At 40.5% G+C, this 19,652-nt stretch overlaps 1 protein-coding gene and 1 pseudogene across 1 annotated transcript in view; both read right to left on the reverse strand.

Moving 5' to 3' along the window:
- Positions 1 to 11,665: 11,665 nt before the first annotated feature.
- On the reverse strand, positions 11,666 to 14,591 carry LOC148846133 (FHA domain-containing protein FHA2 pseudogene; annotated as a pseudogene).
- A 1,654-nt stretch (positions 14,592 to 16,245) lies between these two features.
- LOC148846134 (protein PAT1 homolog 2-like) overlaps positions 16,246 to 19,652 on the reverse strand; it is a 39,116-nt gene continuing 35,709 nt past the window's right edge. The window contains exon 5 of the mRNA XM_088954698.1: positions 16,246 to 19,061. Coding sequence (XP_088810824.1) covers positions 16,948 to 19,061 — 2,114 coding nt within the window. The 3' untranslated portion in view covers positions 16,246 to 16,947. The remainder of the gene's footprint in view (positions 19,062 to 19,652) is intronic.

Raw genomic sequence — 19,652 nt, forward strand, 5'->3', positions numbered from 1 at the left:
TCAAAGCATATTTTGGACTTCAATTCCAAATGCCCAAAGAGCTATTCATATTGGCTTTCCCATGTCAAACATGCATGGTTCAGGTGTAGAAACATGTTGGATTTCTTTTAGTTATGCTTAATTAGATTAGGAGGTTTATCTTTATCTACAGATAGGGGGTTAACCTTATCTCTTAAAGAGAGTCAAGATCCAAATACAAGATTTGGATTAGGAAACTCCTAATGGGATTAGGAGATGCTCTCTTTAAGGCTATAAATAGAGGAGCAAGGCGAACCTCCAATTCATCATCAGTCTTACTGATTCAAGAGAGAACACAGCATACAGTTGGACTGACGCCATCTTCTGCTCTTGCCTTCTCCTATTATTGTTGCCATTACCAGTTTGATCTCCACTTGTAGGAGCGATCAAGAAAGGGTTCTTGATATCACCTTTTGGCAGAAAAAGGTGATCTGAAGTCGTGCTCACTCGCCCTCCATCAGATTCTTGGTGAAGAATCAGGTTCTTGCTGAAGAGCCATCGTGCTGATTCTACTCCACCCTACGCTGTGTCATCTTCATTGGGAGCAGCCTTTGGTAATCTCCTTGGGCGTGAACACCTTCGTTGGGAGTTACTACTACTCCATATCAGGTATATCCCTCTCCTACCTTTTGGTTTCAGATCTGTTCTAGTTTAGGTTTAAGATTGATCTTTGAAAATACAGTTTTCTAAAATAGGGAATGTGATTCCGATATGGGAGAGAGAAATTTTTTAAATTTCGCCCAACCTACCTGTAGGGTTCGGCCATCCATATGATGGACCTCTCATCCCTTCAATGATAGGGTTTCTTGAGAGACAAAGAGAAAGAGGAGAGAACAAAAGAAAGGTGTTTTAGTCTTGTTCGCCCTCTTCTTCTTTTATCTCCTTATGGAGCACTCTCCTAATCAAATTAGGAGATTATCCAAATCTAATTTGGATCTAGACTCTATTAAGAGATAAGCTTTATCCTCTTGAGAGGATAGGTGCTCCAAACCCATATTCGACCCAGAGCACATGAAGTTGTCATGTGACAGCTTACTTAATCTTTTTAATTATGGGCCTTAGGCCCATCTACTTCAAAGGCTCATGACCCAAGATGTTGCAAGGACACTTTAGGCCTAATATTGTATAGTATGGGACCCCACAATGATGTTACATAAGCCCACATGGGTTTGGCCCAACCCCTAAAAGAGGCTAGGCCGAATTCACTGCCCAAGGTAGTGAACCCCTAAACCAATCAACATTGGTCAAGTTTGGGCCCAACATTTACACCTAAATAATCCTTGGTCCACATGCATCATCCTCTATGAAGTAGATGATCTCTTCAACACACGAGCACTTCGACAGATTTTTCTCTTTGTGAACCAACTCCCGAACTGAATTTCTACCGACCGAGCTACATCTAGCAACTATCGCCCAGTCAGGATCATATTGATAACTCCCCGAAGCGGGCAGTCTTCTTGCGGTGGGTCATGTGGAGGTTAATCTCTCCTCGGTGGAGGCTCATTTCTCCTTAATTGATTAGTAGGGCGGTCACGGTCGTCCTATTTGATGAACTTTTTCAAGTAGCCTCCCTTGATCAGCTCCTCGTTCTTATCTTTGAGGTTACACCAATTCTCAGTGCCATGGCCTCTCTCTCTCTCTATGAAAGTGGCAAAACTTATCCTAATTCCAATTCAATGGGTCTCTCTTGAGGTGAGGTGGCCACTTCAATTACTCGGCAGACTTAATGTCCACTAGAATCTCCCTCCTAGCATTTAGGGGAGTGTAGTTTTAGGTCTAGTTTGGGAACGTCGTCCTGACGGTCTACTACTTCTCTATGAAAATCTCATCCTGTAGTGGGGCGACCTGCTACATCTATTACGAGGCGATCTTATACGCCTGGGGGACCTACTTTTCTTCTTCCGCTTGCTCATAACCTGGTCATTGTCTAATCTCTTATGTCGGGGGGCCTTAAAATCCTTGGGTCGGGGGGCTGCAAGGATCTCGGCCGCCAGGGGGGATGTGCTAGACACATACGGCATGGACGATGAGGTGATTTGGTTCACCTCTTCTTTTCTCGCTTCCTCTTTCTTTGCCTCCCCCTCATCCTTTAGGGTGATTCGACTTTTTCCTACAATGCAGTGGGTGCATCTGCGACTCCTTCTTCGAGACTCCTCGGTGGAACCGGTGGTGGTGGTTCCAACTGATGAAGTTGATCGACTAGTTTCTTCAAATGAAAAGTAGGTGGAGTCCCGAGCTTCCGAAGTGCAGGTTCCCTCCTGATTCTAATTCTGGTGATGGGGGACTCGGCACTTGGTTCTAGTTTTGATTTAGGGTCACTAGGCTACTAGTTCTAGTTCACTGTTGGTGTGGGGACCTGATCAGCGACCTACTATTGTTGCAATTGTGGTGCCTGTGGCATCTTCGTGTTAGGCACGAATAGTGGCTACATCCCATCTATAGCCATGAAGCGGCCCTCCCATGTCTGCTTCTATAGGTCTATCCCATAGATGTACTACACCAGCTCATAGAGTTGGCGACCATCAATCCCAACAGGAACCACCAAGGGCTCAACTATTGGGAGAGGCACAATTAGAGTAGGCAGAGGAGGAAGGTTCAACCCCTGGGTATCCGAGATGCCTGGTAGTGTCAGGGGACAATAATCTGTCTGATTGTCATAGATGGAATCTCCACATTTTATACGGGCTGGTTCTGCCCCTAGTGGTAGTGTTGTCAACCTACATGGTGTCAACGTTGTTGACATTGGCATTGCTTGAGGATGCCATTAATTCAAGGCTTAGTGAACGGGTGAGAACTTTAGCTTTTCGTAGCGAGTTCCCACAGACGGTGCCAATAAATGGTGCATGATCTAGTCGCTCCCTGCTGGATGACAACTTGGATGCCATGCAAGTGAAGTTCCCTAGTCAAGCTGCAATGAAACAATATCAGAGTACCCCGAGTGGGCACTCCAATGCTTAAGTTAGTGAAGAGTTTTCGATGCTTAAAAAGCCAGAATGCAAGAGAGATGTGATTGATATATCGTGCGTACCTTTTTTAAGGAATGGGACACCTTTAATAGGCATAGGTTGTTGTAGGCTTCACGTAGCACGTCCGAGATCATCGGCCCATCTCGTTTAGAGGTAGTTTCACGCCCGGAGACAGACTCCACGTAAAGTGATAATGCTTATCTGGTTACCTCCGAAGCAGGTGGGATGGGAGTCAATTCCGTTGACATGGCGGCATGGTCTCGGAGGAACCGGAGATGATAACCCACTCGTGAAGGAGGTTGCCTGTCACGTCGTGTAGGTCATCAACTAGGCCTCGGTCAAGTTTGTGGTGACAAGTCGCCTCTTACACTAACCTAGCACCTTCTAGGCATCTGCAGGTCAGCCTACTAAGGTGGGGTTGAGGAGATCGAGACAGGTGCGATGTGCCCAAAGTGCTCCCGAAGTCAATGCTTACATGGCACTGAGGTGTTGTGTAACAGTTCTGGGGTACCACGTTTCATGATGTCACTAAAGGGCCAAATCACCCCTCATTAATAGGTTTTGTGAACAACAATTTTCCTATCATTTATATCTATAAGCTCCAATTGGAAAAAAAAAAACACCCTAAGAGTTCATTGGTTTTTTGAATTTTGAGAGGGAGAAAGTTTGTCAAAGGCATTTTGGTTCCCATTGGCCAAAATACCCATGGTAAGTAATACCCATCTCCCATGTGGTAAGTAACTTTATCACCTAGAGGAAAACTGCCAACACTTAGATGAGACTAAACTATCTCTTTTAATAATGGATTTTTATGACTAAAACGTTCATTGTCTTGTTTACTTGGGAACTGAAAGAACATGGGTAAATACTTGGATAAGTATTTCCTATGAAACACTTATTACCTAGGTAAGTGTACTTATCCGAATAAGTAACTTCCCGAAAAGAGAATGGGGACTTGGATAGTGACTATAAGTTTTTGCTTGGAAAAATCCAAAACAAAAAAGTTAGAAGGATAGAAAACAAAAACCCTCTCCTCAGGAGGTAAGTTTGTTCTCTTAATACTTGTCCTTGAGATGATGCCCATTCATATTGCTACTTCTCCTCCTAAGAAGGTTATTAACTTTATACATAGAATAGTCGTTCAATTCTTTTGGGGTCAATTGGAGTTTGGCAATAACCACTATTGGCAAAGTTGGGATAAATTTTGTAATCCCCATTAAGGAAGAAGGTCTAGGAATCCATTCTCTCCATGAGGTGTGTGCATGTCATTTAGTGTAAAAGCTTGTTTTCAACTCATCAAAATAAAGATTGAATCAGGCAATTGAGATTTGTTGAGCATTCCCAACCTTCGATCATTCTCTTTGTTGATGGATCTTTTGATAAAGATCAAGAAATGTAGGAAATGGATACATCCTTCAACAATCACCGATTCAAATCATACTTGCAAGAGGAGCATATTTAAAATCACAAGTACTGAAGCAAAAATTAGAGCAATCAAAGAAGGCATTCAGTTCACTATGCAAAGGAAAAAAGAATCAAGTCCCTATAGGCTTAAAGACTAGTCGGTAAGTTGAATGGCCTAACTACCGGATTGAAAGCTGTAGAGAAGATGGGCCGAATGGCCCATAGACTGTCATTTCATGTTATGTTATGTTTCTCTCTGTTGTGGGCCTTATTCTGGGCCCATACTCTATAATATTCTGTTTTTTTTTTGTATTTTCCTACTCACTCAAGGGCCTCTCTGTAATTTGTCAAAGATTAACTTATTAATAAGATGTTTAGAGTGTTAGAGAGGGGTTATGTTCAAACTTCTTACTCTCTAACACTCATTGCCGCCAGCTCTCTCTTCTCTTCTTCTCCTGTTTGTTCATTTTCTGGTTTGCATCTAATCTCAAACAGTTTCATACATCAAGTGGACTGTTTTTCAACTTGGTATCAGAGCGGGCCATTGCTTGGCGTGTCCCTCATGTGGTTCTAGTTCAGCCAACTACATGAGGAGGTTCTAGGGCTGAAAGTTTACAGTCATCCGCCTGGTTCTTGGAGGTCATTGGAGGGTGCCCAATTTCTATACACTTGGAGAAGGGTTCGGTGACCAGGAAGAACCAGAGAGCAAGTTGTTTGGCCTGATTTGAAATCAGAGAAAAGGACTTTCGAAGTTATCTTAGAGAACAAGTGTTCGGCCTGGTTTATAGTTTAAACCAGAGACTCTCTTGCTGTAAGTCTTTTCTCAGTTCTTTGCTGAGTTATTTTTTGTTATTTGGGAGGACTGTTAAAGCATTCAAAACACCTCCATTCGGCACACTGTTGCTGGACTGATTTCTGGGTTATTCTGGAAGTGTGGTTCGGCTGTTATTGGGCTTCCAAACTGCCAAAAAAAAATGATCTAAATTGAGTGGTACAAGTCTCTACTTTAGTTCAGCTGCTTCTTGGACTTAGACAAAGTGTTCTTGAAGTGATTTCTGCTTGTTAACAGTGAAGTGTTGACTGTTGCATACATAGTGTTTGTAAAAAGTCCTCTTAGGTACTGTGGACTGTTTTCTTTTTTCTCCTTGGGAAATTATTGTTGGGAACCAAGAATACATATTGTTTGGAGGCCTACTGATTGTTCCTTGAAGGCTGAATCAGAGTTTCTCCTCTTTTAAAGTGCTGCCACCGAACTTGGTTCTCACGGCTGTCAGTTCTGAACTGAGTTTGTGTGTTGTTGTGTTTGCTATTGTTTCAACTCAATCTGAGTTCTTTGAAATCAGATCACTTTTAAAGGCCTGCCGAAACCCTAATTGAAGTTGTTACATAATGGACTTCTCAGAAATTGAGAACAAGAGCACTGCTGAATATGGACATAATTTGGGAACTACAATTGATTCCTTGTTGACTGTAACTACAGTTAAATTGGATGGAACCAATTATTTGGCCTGGTCACAATCCGTAAAAATTCATATTTGCAGTAGAGGAAAGTGGGGGTTTATCTCTAGGAGCAAGAAAGCTCCCTCAGAGGAGGATCCCTCTTATGAGAAATGGGTGCAGGAGAATTACACAGTGATTGGGTGGCTTGTGAACTCAATGCAGCCACAGATTAGCCAACATTACTTGTGGATGAACTTGGCTAAAGAAATCTGGGATAGTGTTGCAGAAACTTACTCCCAGAAGTTGAATGTTGCCAGAGCTTACAAACTGAGAAGTGATGTGAAGAATCTAAGACAGGGGGAGAAGTCACTTGCAGCATACTTCTCAGCCCTAAAATCTATATGGCAAGAGATTGATTTGATAGAGGCCGTGACATGGGATACCCCTAAGGATGCTGAAACATATAGGAAATTGGTTGAAAGGAATAGGGTCTTTGAGTTCTTGACAGGGCTGAATTCTGAATATGACATTACAAAGCAAAACATCTAGTCCAAGGAAGATGTTTCAGTCTCAAGCATATGCTTTGGTCAGCAGTGAAGAAAGCAGGAGGCAAGTGCAGGTTCAAGGGGTCAGTATCAATGATCATTTTGCAAATATGGGAATCAAACCCAAAGGGGTTACAGGAGCCCCCAGTGGCACAGGAAAGAAGGAGGTGGTGTGTGAATATTGCAAAAGCCGAAACACACTAAGGACAAGTGCTGGAAATTGCATCCCAGTCTTGTCCCTATCCGATTCCAGAAGAAGAATGACAGTAGAAAGACAGGAAGTGCACATACAGCCACAAGTACAGATACAGAGTTTGAATCTGCAAGTGCACAATTGGAAGCCATGAAAGCTGATTATGAGAAGTTTGGAAGGATGATCAGCCAGCTTGAAGGTGTAACTTCATCATCCAACCCTTTTGGAAGTCCAGCCACCTCTGCATTTGCTCACTCAGGTATAAGGGCTTTTGCTAACCATGCATCTACCTCAGGTAATCCCAAGACCCCTTGGATCATTGACTCAGGTGCTTCTGATCACATGACCAACCTTTCCACTTTGTTTGTGTCATATGATTTGCTTCCTGATCGTGACAAAATCACCTTAGCTGATGATTCTCTTGCCCCCATTTCTGGCAAGGGAACTGTCAAGCCTACAGGCTCTTTACTTTTATCTTCCACTCTTCATGTACCTAAGTTAAATACCAACTTGTTATCTGTAAATAGCTTGACCAAGTCATTGAATTGTTGTGTAACCTTTTTCCCTTCTCACTGTGTGTTTCAGGACCTGAAGTCTCGGAAGGTGATTGGGAGTGGCCATGAAGCGAATGGAATATACTTGCTCGACACCCCTGGCCAATGCTTTGATCATCCCAAGAATGTTGTTTTTGGTTCTACTTCTTCAGAGTCAGTCAGTCAAATTATGTTGAGTCATTGTCGGTTGGGTCATTTACCTTTTTCTGCTTTAAGTCATTTGCTTCCCAAACTGTTTAAGGGAGTCAGTGTGTCCAGTCTCAATTGTGAGTCATGTCAGTTGTCAAAGCATTGTAGAAAAAATTACCCTGTGAGCAATAAAAGATCCTCTTTTCTTTTTCATATTGTACACTCTGATGTATGGGGGCCTTACCACTTATCCTCTATGGGGGGCTACAAATACTTTATCCTGTTCATTGATGACTTTTCTAGATTCACTTGGATATACTTAATGAAATCCCGAGACGAAGTCCTGAGACTTGTAAGGCAATTTCATGAGCTTGTTTTGACTCAATTTGGTACCAGAATTAAGGTTTTCAGATCTGACAATGCAAAAGAGTATTTTGAGAAGAGCTTATCCTTGTATCTCTCTGACATGGGGGTTATTCACCAAAGCTCCTGTGTTAGAACCCCTAAACAAAATGGAGTTGCTGAGAGAAAAAATAGACACATTGTTGAAGTTGCAATGAGCCTTTTATTTGCCTCACATGTTCCCACAAGATTTTGGGGTGATGTTGTACTTACTGCTACCTATCTCATAAATCGTATGCCATCCAGGGTTTTAGGGTTTAAATCCCCCTTCAGTCTTCTTCATCCAAATAAGGATATCTTCCCAATTCCTCTTCGTGTGTTTGGTTGTACCTGTTATGTTCACATTCCAAGTGTGCAGAGACACAAGTTTGAACCAAAAGCCCACAAATGCATCTTCCTCGGTTACTCCCCCACACAAAAGGGTCATTGTTATTTTGATCCAAAGACTGGCACCAGACATGTCTCTATGGATGTTACCTTTGATGAACTTTCTCCTTTTTATGGTTCCTCTCAGAAAGGACATTGTCAACAGGGGGAGAGTCCGTCACAAGTTTTTGCTCTTCCCCTTCCTGTCCCAGTTCAGTCTCTTGACAAATCTGTATCCTCACAAAATGAATCAAAGGAGGATCAGCCACTTCATTCCTCTTGTCCTAGTGTTCCTATTTCTTTACCTCCTCGTCCTACCCATAATCCCAAAGTGTATCAAAGGCAGAGATCCAGGAATGAGCAAGTGGTTTCCCTTACAACAGATGAGGCTCATACCCTCCCAATCACAGATGAGATAACAGGTATTGCTTCAACTCCCTTGGAATCCCCCTTCCCAGATCTTGATGTCCCCATTGCTGTTAGGAAAGGAAAGCGGAAATGTACTGCACACTGCATTTCCAAACACCTTTCTTATGACCTACTTTCCCCTTCATATTGTGCCTACCTCTCTTCAGTTGCTTCTAACCCCATTCCTAGGTCTGTATCAGAAGCTCTTGGGATTCCAGAATGGAGAGATGCCATGCAGGCTGAAATGGATGCTCTACATGAAAATGGTACTTGGGAGGTGGTGGATTTGCCTGAAGGGAATGATCCAGTTTGATGCAAGTGGGTTTTTACCATTAAATACAGGGCAGATGGGACTATTGAGAGGTACAAGGCCAGACTTGTTGCAAAGGGATACACACAGACATATGGGATTGACTATCTAGAGACTTTTGCCCCTGTTGCTAAGATGACATCTGTGAGGGTTCTTTTATCTCTGGCAGCTCACTTTGATTGGCCTCTCTATCAATTAGATGTAAAGAATGCATTTCTAAATGGTGACTTACATGAGGAGGTCTACATGTGTCTTCCTCCAGGAATGTATGGGAAAGATATGCAAGGAAAGGTATGTAAACTGAAGAAATCTCTTTATGGCCTCAAACAATCTCCTAGAGCCTGGTTTGAGAGATTTAGAGCTGCACTTGTTAAATTCGGCTATGTTCAGACACAGTCAGATCATACTCTTTTTGTGAAGAAAAGTGGGTCTCTAGCAGTGTATCTCATTGTGTATGTTGATGACATTATAGTGACTGGTGATGATGCCTCTGGCATTCTGGGCCTTAAATCTTTCCTCCGTACAGAATTTGAGATTAAGGATCTGGGGGAGTTGAGATATTTCCTTGGCATAGAAGTTGCCAGATCATTCTTATTTCCCAGAGGAAATATGTCCTTGATTTGTTGTCTGGAACTGGAAAATTGGGTGCAAAACCAGCTGCAACTCCTATTGATATGAGTCACAAACTTTCAGCTTCGGATGGAACTTTGTTGGAAGACAAAGAGGTCTTTCAGAGACTTCTTGGGAAGCTTTTGTACCTGTGCATGACTAGGCCAGATATCGCGTATGCTGTCAGTTGCATTAGCCAGTTCATGCATGCTCCTAGAGATACCCATATGGCAGCAGCAGAACGGATTTTGTGCTATCTGAAAGGCTCTTCAGGAAAAGGAATTCTATTTGCCAAACATGGTCATCTGAAACTTGAAGCCTATACTGATGCTGATTGGGCTGGAAATATTGATGATAGAAGATCTACTTCAGGGTATTGCAGTCTGGTGGCTGGTAATGTTGTCTCTTGGAGGAGTAAGAAACAAACAGTTGTGGCTCGATCCTCCGCAGAAACAGAATATAGAGCCATGGCACATGGAGTCTCGGAATTATTGTGGCTAAGGTCCTTAATGGAAGAACTTGGGGTAGATCATGACAAACCCATGATGTTGTACTGTGATAATCAGGCTGCCATCAACATTGCTCACAACCCGGTACAACATGATAGAACCAAACATATTGAGGTTGATAGACACTTTATTTGTGAAAGAGTCTCCTCCGGTGAAGTGTGTCTTCCATTCATTACTTCTGAAGGACAACTAGCAGATTTTCTCACCAAGGGCATTTCCAAGGCAAGGCTTCAACATGACACTGGCAAGCTGGGCATGATTAACATCTATGTTCAGCTTGAGGGGGAGTGTAGAGAAGATGGGCCGAATGGCCCATAGACTGTCATTTCATGTTATGTTATGTTTCTCTCTGTTGTGGGCCTTATTCTGGGCCCATACTCTATAATATTCTGTTTTTTTTTTGTATTTTCCTGCTCACTCAAGGGCCTCTCTGTAATTTGTCAAAGATTAACTTATTAATAAGATGTTTAGAGTGTTAGAGAGGGATTATGTTCGAACTTCTTACTCTCTAACACTCATTGCCGCCAGCTCTCTCTTCTCTTCTTCTCCTGTTTGGTCATTTTCTGGTTTGCATCTAATCTCAAACAGTTCCATACATCAAGTGGACTGTTTTTCAACTAAAGCTTATGTCGAGATCATCTACTAGTACTTATGAATTTGCCAACTACATCTTTTAGTTCAATATTTGGGGGGCAAGAATATAAATTCGATTTACAGTTGCCTTTTTGGATTGATTACATGCTTGTTCAATGGATGAATGGTTGGAGTATGGTTGTGGCTATTTGTTTAAATTGAATCATTTAGGGGGCGTTCTTTTTTTGGATTTTGAGAGGGGGGAAATTTGGTCAATGGGATTTTGGTTTTAATTGACCAAGAATCACATATTTATTTTTCAAATTAATGTAGGGACTAGGGAAAGTTTATTTTCCTGTGTATCCCTTACCCAGGTAAATGATACACATCTCCTAGGTGGGTAAATAACTCTCCCACCTAGGAGGAAAGTTGCTAACACTTGAATGAGACAAAAATGCCCCTTTTAATAATGGATTTTTATGACTAAAATGCTCATTACCTTATTTACCTGAGAAATAAAAGAACATCGATAAATGCACTTACTCGGATAAATGTTTCCCAAGAAAAACTTGCCCAGGTAATTGCATTTACCCGGGTAAATAACTTACCGAAAAGCGAATGGGACCTTAAGGTTGCAAGAACATGGGCCGCCACTTTTGATAGCTAGTTTCCCATAATGTTTCTTTTGTAGTCAATAGATTAGAATAGGGTTCTTTTGTTTAATTCTAGAAAACCCAAAGTAGTTCCCCACTTTCAAGATGATGGAAATCACGGATATCCATAAAGAAGGTGGTGACCACCAAGGTTTTTAAAACCGATCCGGAGAATGAACCTGTCAGGGGTTTGATTCCCAGGTCAAACGCCGTTCTAACAAAAAAAAATAAAAAATGGTCAAAACTGTTTGAACGGTTTGAACGATTAACCACCCAGGTCAACAGTTTGCTTGCCAAAATCAACGGTTTTTAAAGAAAATCCGATTTTAAGGAAAAATGGAACCAATCACCTGACTGGTTCCCAATTTTTTTTTATTCGACCATCCCATCCGATTCGGTTTTGAAAACCATGGTGTCCAATTATTTACTACTAAGAATATTCAGTTCATAATAGGTTTAATTGGTTGAAGTACCCTAGGTTATGGCACCTAGAACTAGTCTAATTGTTGCACGGTTCTAGGGTTTAATGGGTTGGTCTCTGAAAAGTCCAAATATCACTGTTTTGGTGATGACTCTAGTAGAGAGAACCAAGGGTTTGATATGCTTTTCTTGGGTAATATACAAAAAGCTCCCCTCAAGTTTTTAACAATCATAAAACCTCTCCTGTAATTTTATTTTAGCAAAAACCTCCCAACGACAAAAATCTCCTTTCCGTCAATAAGACGAAAAATGTTAAACCGGCGAATCAATTTTTCCCAAATACCTATTTTACCTTTTTGCAAATGGTTTGCATCTGTTTTACAACATGTTATCCTCTCTTCTCCTCCTCTGTCGACCTCTTCACCTTCTTTTCCTATCCCAATCTGGAAAGAGGAGGAACGCAGGATGCAATCTCTCATCCAAGCTCCACCAATTCAAGGAAGAACCTCTTTATTTTCTTTTCCTTTCTGTTTTTTCATATTATTTCTTTGCCGATTTCTTCCTCTTCTTTCAATCTTCCATCCTTGATTGCTGAGTCAATCCACCGAACTCTTAACAATTTGCCGTTTGAAATCTGAGATGTGGGTTGCATACAACTTTGTAATGAACTGTGTGGCTTTCTCATCTATACATGGTTCACCCGCCCAATGCCCTCTGTCTTCATCACTGCGATGCAGTCGTCCCTTGTTTCTTGCTTCAACTCCTACCTACATCGTCTCTGTTGTGCGGCTTCTAACACTTGAAATGCTTAAGATAGAGAACAGGGATGATGATTTCTTACTCTCTTTATCACATGTGGTTTTGCTACCCATCATAATTACTTACAATTTTTTTTTTTTTTGAAGAGGAGACTTTTCCTTAAAGCAAATTCTAACGTTACACACCCCTTGGACCATGTGTTGATGACAAAATGGTTTGGATATTCCTCAAGTCCAAACCATGGCCTTCCCTTGGATTCATTGACAGGCCAGTCCTTTGAAGCCAGACATTTCCATATTGCTCTACTAGCTCAAAAAAATGAAGTTTTGCCATGGGCATCCATTCTCCTGAACCACAAAGATCAGAAAGCACAGTAGCTCTTGACTTGGTTTCTGACTTTTTTCTCTAATTGTCCAGATGACCCTGTCTTTCCTCCCGATCAACCATATCCAAACATCTCATGCCCTCGTCTCCGTAATTTCTTGCTAGCAGCAGCAACGACAGTGTGTCTTGGAAGAGTGATGCGGCGGTGGAGGCAACGCAACCCATGCAGAGGGCAGATGTGTAGTGGAAGACAGAAGGGGTGGAGGAGCGTGAGGGATGTGACGGGCAAAGCATCCACCAAGGATGTTGCAAACAGTAAGGAGGAGATAGAACTTCTTGTCGCCGATCTGGAGAAGGTCTTGGGAGTCAAGCTTGACGGGAGGATTACTGGGGAGGTGGAGGATGCCTTCAACAAAGCATCCGTTCTTCCCAACGACTTTGAGAAATCGTAGATGTGGGAGAGGGAGATGTTCATGCCACTGCAGAGGCTAGCAAGGTTGACGTCGACAGTTGATTTCTTTCTGTTCCGACCAAGGATTATGGAATAGGTATGCATGTAGTATTTGAAGTCTTCACCTTGGAGCTTGGCGAAGCTGGCCTCAACATATCTCTCAAAAAACAGAGAAAGAAAGAGGGACACCGCCACACAGTAATGGTCTACGTACTTTTCATATTACCAACATGAGGAACTTGCATTGCACGTGCTTTTGCCTATTGGTTCTATTGCCTATGTCTACATATTTCAAATCTTCAATTTGTGGGAATCAAGCTTTCATGTCATGCGAGAATGATAATTGGGCTCGAGAATCCTTTAAAAGGTAGGATGGTCATTTTGAAAAAATTAATACATCATGAACGTTTTCTATCTAGCTCACTGACGGAAGGGAGGTATGTGTAGAGTTTTGTAAAACTTGAGAGGAGGTTTCTATGATTGTCAGAAACGCAAGGAAGGATTTTGTATTTTACCTTTTTTTTTAATATAAATAGAAAGCAGCTTCATTGATTATATGTAAAACTGAACAAAAGACACGATAGGAGGGCTGTATTCTACATGCATTTGCCCTCTACATACTATGCAAGCGAGTGGACCGCATAGTTTCTATTTCTGTGGCCTTAACTAATTTGGCCATGCTCTTTTTTTCTTGGGTATTTAATTGGACTTAACCAATTTGTCCATACTCGAAAAGCCAAGTAATTAAAGCTAAAGCAAGACTAGCCCAAACTAGCATGTACATGGAAATGGGCTGAATTGCTTTTTGCAATTGGGCCCATCATTGGAATTGGATTTTAATATAAAAGCAGCATGTTTTATGGGCTGGTGGTGTGTTAATTTTAAATGGATTGGGCTTCTAAAGCCTTTCTTTTCACTATGTGAATGTGATTCCCAGTTTGTGTGGTTTATGAAATCGCCACATGCACCATAGGTGCTTGCATGTTAAACTAAGTTGTAGCTCTCTATATGATTCATGAGTGCATGCACATCATCCCCATGAATGTTTTAAATCATTTAACGATCTCCCTTGTGGGGTCCATCTAGATTCCTCTCTCAAGACGGTTCCTTATGCCAAATCTAGCCCACATGGACCCACTTTCAAATCTATCTCTATGAGAGACAATGGGAGCCAACAATGGTTAACCAAACCTAACTTTAAGGGTTGTTTTCTTTCCTCAAGCAATTACATTAAGTTCTTAAGATAGGGATTAGCTTAGGAAGGGTTAATGAGGGTCAGGGTCTGATTGGGTTGTGCCCACTAACACTAAATTATTATGGGTGGAAATTTGGTTTGTGGATCAATATGGATGGATTGATACTCAACCACCCACCAATTTGCCACCCTTTTTTATGCTAGGACTCGATCTCCATTGTCAGCAATAGGCAATCGAATGTGTCTAATGGGGATGAGTCCCGGGATATATTGTCAGCAACTAGTTGGTGGCCCCATTGGTAGATTCACCATTTCACCGTAAGGAAGCTGCTGAATCAGCAAAGACCCAGGATCTAATCCCATTGCCATCAGGGTTGAGATGTTTTTAACATGGTTTTCAAACCGTCTTTGAACCAAGGATTAAAGTATCGGTATCAAGTATCAGATAACTTGGATAGATACGGATGCGTTTTGAAAACACATAGGTACGAACGAAAAATATGGAAACACTTGACTATACTAGGGAAACATATGCAAGTTTCATAAATACATCAACAACACTAAATTTATGGTCAAATAGTCATAAGTAACATATAAATATATAAGAAATATATATCTAATGATGTACATAAAAATATATTATAATTAATATAACAGAATGCACAAATATTGTACAATGCAATAATTAAAAGCCTAAGATGGACCTATTATAATTATCCTAATTATTATATCAATGGTTTTCTATTTTATTATTTTTACTTTTTAACATTAACAAAAAAGTTAACCAAATATTAAATTCTCAAATATGAATTAAATTATCATTTAATAATTTATGAAAATATATAATTTTAACTTAAAATATATCAAATCAGTTAAAATTTTTTAGATACTAATCATATGCAAATTTTAATTATTTCATTATTAAAATTTTTATTTTTATAAATTGTTTGAAATTAAAATTCATTTTTTATATAAATATAAATTAGTAGATTTGATAGATTCAATTTAATATTATATTCTTGAATATCTTGTAAACAAATTTTTTTTATTTTTTGTAAATAATAAATATATTTTCATTTTAATGTAAATGAAAATATTAATTAATAATTATAAAAATATATAAAATATGAAAGATATATATCATGTACAAATTTATAAATTTTAAGTAGTAAGCTAATTATTCTACTACTAATATTTTATTTGTATAAATTTCTTAAGATTAAAATCATCTTTTAGTATAAATATAGAATTGATAGATTACTTTTCCATTTTTTTTTTAAATACTAATTTTAAATATTATTTATCTTAATTTTTAGTTAGAGTTATTAAACATAAATATCGATTATTTGTTTAGGTAGACATTAATAAAAATTATGTTATTTCATTAAATGTCACGATGCATGACATGGCTTAGTTGTTTTGAAGGTGGGTTTAAAACTTTCGGTGTCACGTGCATCGTGTTTCAAGTTCAAATCACACTTTTAGCATCGTTTATTAAAAAAGGCTAAAATGCCATTGTGTATAGATTGGTATCAATCGATATAATGTGACATGGTCCAATACGCACCCATAACTTACAGGATATGTTTCCATTTGTAACATATCTCGTATACTCTGATACCGATACGATACATCCAATATAATATACCCTGTTCAGCCCAAAACCATTGAGGCAACTGGTTCTGTTTCACCCACAAACCATTCCGTTGCCAAAAACCATCCACTGACCCAAGACGGGTTCAACCTGGACAATGTTTTTTCACTTTATTTGTCGTTTTTATTCTTATTTTAATTATCTTGTATTTTTTTTAAATTACAAGTCTATCCATGTGGATCAAATGGACAAATCACTGGCCCAGAAACCAGTGCCAAAGCAGCTCCAATTTCGGGCCAGTTTTTAAAATATTCGTCAAAAAAAAAGGAGTGTGCCTAATGAAGACACTCTTATTTCGTTCGAAAATATCCTCATTTGAATGCATATCCATCTATTACCAGATGCTCAACAGTTGGAAATCAATTTAAACAAGAATCCTTTAACTTGATACAACATTTAAGGTAGATATTACCAAAAGCTTTCAATGATTACAGGCTCTTCGTCAAATATTCAGAGAGCATCTCTCTTATCAACCTGTTTATACCAAGTACATGACATGACCAAAGGTCCCCCAATTTCACTGTCCATAATAAAGAGTAGACAGAAATTCAACCATTTTAACAAAAAACGAATAAAAAAAAAAACAGTAATTGAGGATACTCCCCCTCTTTGAAAAAAGGAAAGGGAAAATAAAAGCACGAAAGAGTACATGACATGAAAGGAAAATCGAAGGCCTTCTGTTTATGTTCCCTGTACATTTTCTCTTCCCCTAAATCCATTTTGTTTGGAGTTCCGACAAAGAGCAACAAAATTAAGCTCCCCAGAAGAAAATCTTCCGGTCAGACTCCCCGTCCCCGAAAGAGTTTTCAACATAATACACATAAAGGCCTACTACAGGTTCACCAAATGAAAACAGGTGGGAAAGGGACATTGAAAAAGAAAGTAAAGAAAAAAAGGCACAATAGGGGGAAAGAAAAGCGAAAGACACTTGATCCTATGCTAAGTGCTGAACCCCTGATGCTGTCATCCCATTTTTCTGTCGGACCCACAGAACAGGCATATAAGGATTGGCAAACAGAGAATACAATAATCCAACTACACATTGTTCCTACGGCTTCTTTTTTACTAACCAGGAACTGATTCAGAATTAATTTGACCTCCACTGCCACTGCCATGGGCATTAAATCCGGTAACAGGCATGGAGCGCTGTGCAAAATCCAGTAATATCTTCCTCTGATGCTCATTGGTGTGAGGAAGACTTGAACGTAGCAGCTCAATCGGCATCTCTCTGCTTATAGCTCTTGCAGCCTCTGACCCAATAGATGCTGTATTCGGCGGGGCTTGCAAGAGCAATGATTGCACAATACTGTCATACTTGCTTAAACAATACTTTGTGAGTAGAGTAAAGAACGCGTCAAAAGATGCCTGCCAAAGGGCCCGGTTCTGCATGCTGTAGTTGCTGGCAGCCTGAGGATTTGTCAATAGTTCAGTTGCCCTCTCAAGGATGGCTTTTAAGATGACAGAAGCCCCATCTCCAGCAATGCTTCCAAGCGGCCGGAGTGGAGGCTGCTCTGAGGAGCAAACCACGGCAGCAAGACAAGCACTAAGTGCACCAAGATCCATATCACGGACACATGCAGAAACAGTATTCGCGAGATTTGTTGTTGTTTCTGCAGCACTCAGATCAGAGGGGAGGCCACCAAACAAAAACCTGAGGTGACGAAAAATTGCCATGCAGACAATGCGTGTAAGCTCGCCACCAGGATAGAGGAGCTGTAAGTACTTTGAGAGGAGCTTCCGACCCTTGGAAAGAGAGACCAGTCGTAAAAACACAAGGTCATCTTTGGGAGCCAGTCCTACTGTGCGCCCACATTTTCCAAGCGGATCAACTAGCTGAAGCGATGCTGCAAGCCCCTCTAACAGGACCTGACGGCAACGTCTCAGTTGTATCCCACCATCTTGGGGCTGACCGAATTGTAAGAGCCTGTCAATGTCATCCACATCAAGAAGAAGACACAGGCCATCTTCTATAGTAATTCGTGCTGCAAGCATTGGCTCTTGTTCAAGAGGCTTCTCAGAAACATTTTGCTCAATGCTACCATCAGCAGCAGAGAATGGAGGTTCAACTTCAAGGAGAGGGCGAGGCCGGCGTATAGAAGAAAAGGGTAGTCTTCCCAAAGCATCAACCTGGAGAAAGGCATGAGGCTCAGTGTTCGCACGTGCTCGGGAAGGCAGGTCCCTCAGGTGAGTCGGGCAGAAATGGTGTTTCAACCTTGACCCTGCAGACTTTTTTGCAAGACAAGCCTGGTGGTAATAGTCATCTACATAAGGATCACTACTGTGTGTTGCAGCATGCTGCATTCTAAGAATACTTTCTATTTCTTCAGCAGTCATGTACTTGGATCTGAATTGTGGCCACCCATTATCACTCTTTTGGCTACTTGTATCAGAGCCTTGTTGAGAATAGCGCAGGTTCTGCCTACCCCTTTGTGTCCCTTTTGTCCTTTGGTCTCTTAATTCAACCATCCCCAGCATTGATTCATACTTGCTTATTACATGTGGTGATGGAGAAGAATGGCTACCAAATAATTGGGACTGGAGAGCTGAAAAATGGGCAAGAGATGGTTGAACTGGATGATGCAGTCTCTGTTGTTGCTGCTGCTGCTGCTGAGACATCAACTGCTGGGGGACTAACCCACTTGGATGAGGCAATTGCTGTTGTAACAAGTTGTTCAAAAGGTTGGAATGATCTCCAGAAAATAGGTTGGCCTGGTTCCCCCAGTGGCCCTGTGGCCGATTATTCATGGAGAGACCTTGGGAGGCAAATTGGGTTAGGTTTCCACCATAATGTAATCCATGAGGTAGGCCTTGCAAATGAAGCTGAGAATTAGAGAACGGAGACAGGTTTGGTGAAGAGAAGGGTAGCGGAGATCCACCAAGAGATGGCATGTTGAGTTGGTGAGAATGCTGATTTGATGCCTGAGATCGACCACCAGGAGGGGGGTACGAAGTAAAAGAAGACTTGGGTATTAAAACTGGTTCACTAAAGTGTTGCTGCTGTTGTGGCTGCTGAGGATATGAAGATGTTCTGTACAATGGTTTAGAGTCTCCAAGACGAGCAGAAGGATGTGGCTGTGATGACCATCTTTTACCTTCCCGAACATTTTCTGAATCAAAAATATGTGGATCTAACCAGTTGGGAAAATCTGACTCTTGTGCCCACTCTGTGGTAGATGAACCTTGAAAGACAAAAAAACTCTATAATTAATATTGTAAAAAAACAAATGATGATTTAACTTTTAGCAATTATTAGACATGTAATAGACCAATATGAAGTAACAATGAAATTACTCCAGAAAATGAAATTATATCCACTAACTAATATGACTTTTAATTGCCTCAATAGATCAGAGAAAGTGAACTGAGATGGTTTGGTCACATGCAAAGTAGACCATCTGCAGCACCCACTGCAAGTGATAAGTAGGGGTTAGTACAATTCAGTTAAAACCAAAAAATTTGGTTGTTGATCAATTCAGTTTTTCAAAAATTCGGTATCGGTTTCAGATTTCAGAATTAGAAATTCAGTTAACTAAATTACACGAATTTAATTATATAAGATGTAACATATAGCATATAATATATTATATTATAATTTATATATTATAATGAGATTTGGTTTCATAATATATATATATATATATATATATATATATATATGTATCATAGTTTTCAAGGTATCTAGGTGGTTTTGGGCAACACTAGGGTGGGTAGTCGCCTAGTTGCCTAGGCTGGCTCCTAGGCGATAAAAAGTATATAATATAGAGAACTAA

This window comes from Nelumbo lutea, chromosome 7 (genome assembly GCF_056320005.1).
Source record: "Nelumbo lutea isolate HS-2025 chromosome 7, American lotus-T2T, whole genome shotgun sequence".
In the NCBI taxonomy this organism is placed as follows: Eukaryota; Viridiplantae; Streptophyta; class Magnoliopsida; order Proteales; family Nelumbonaceae; genus Nelumbo; species Nelumbo lutea.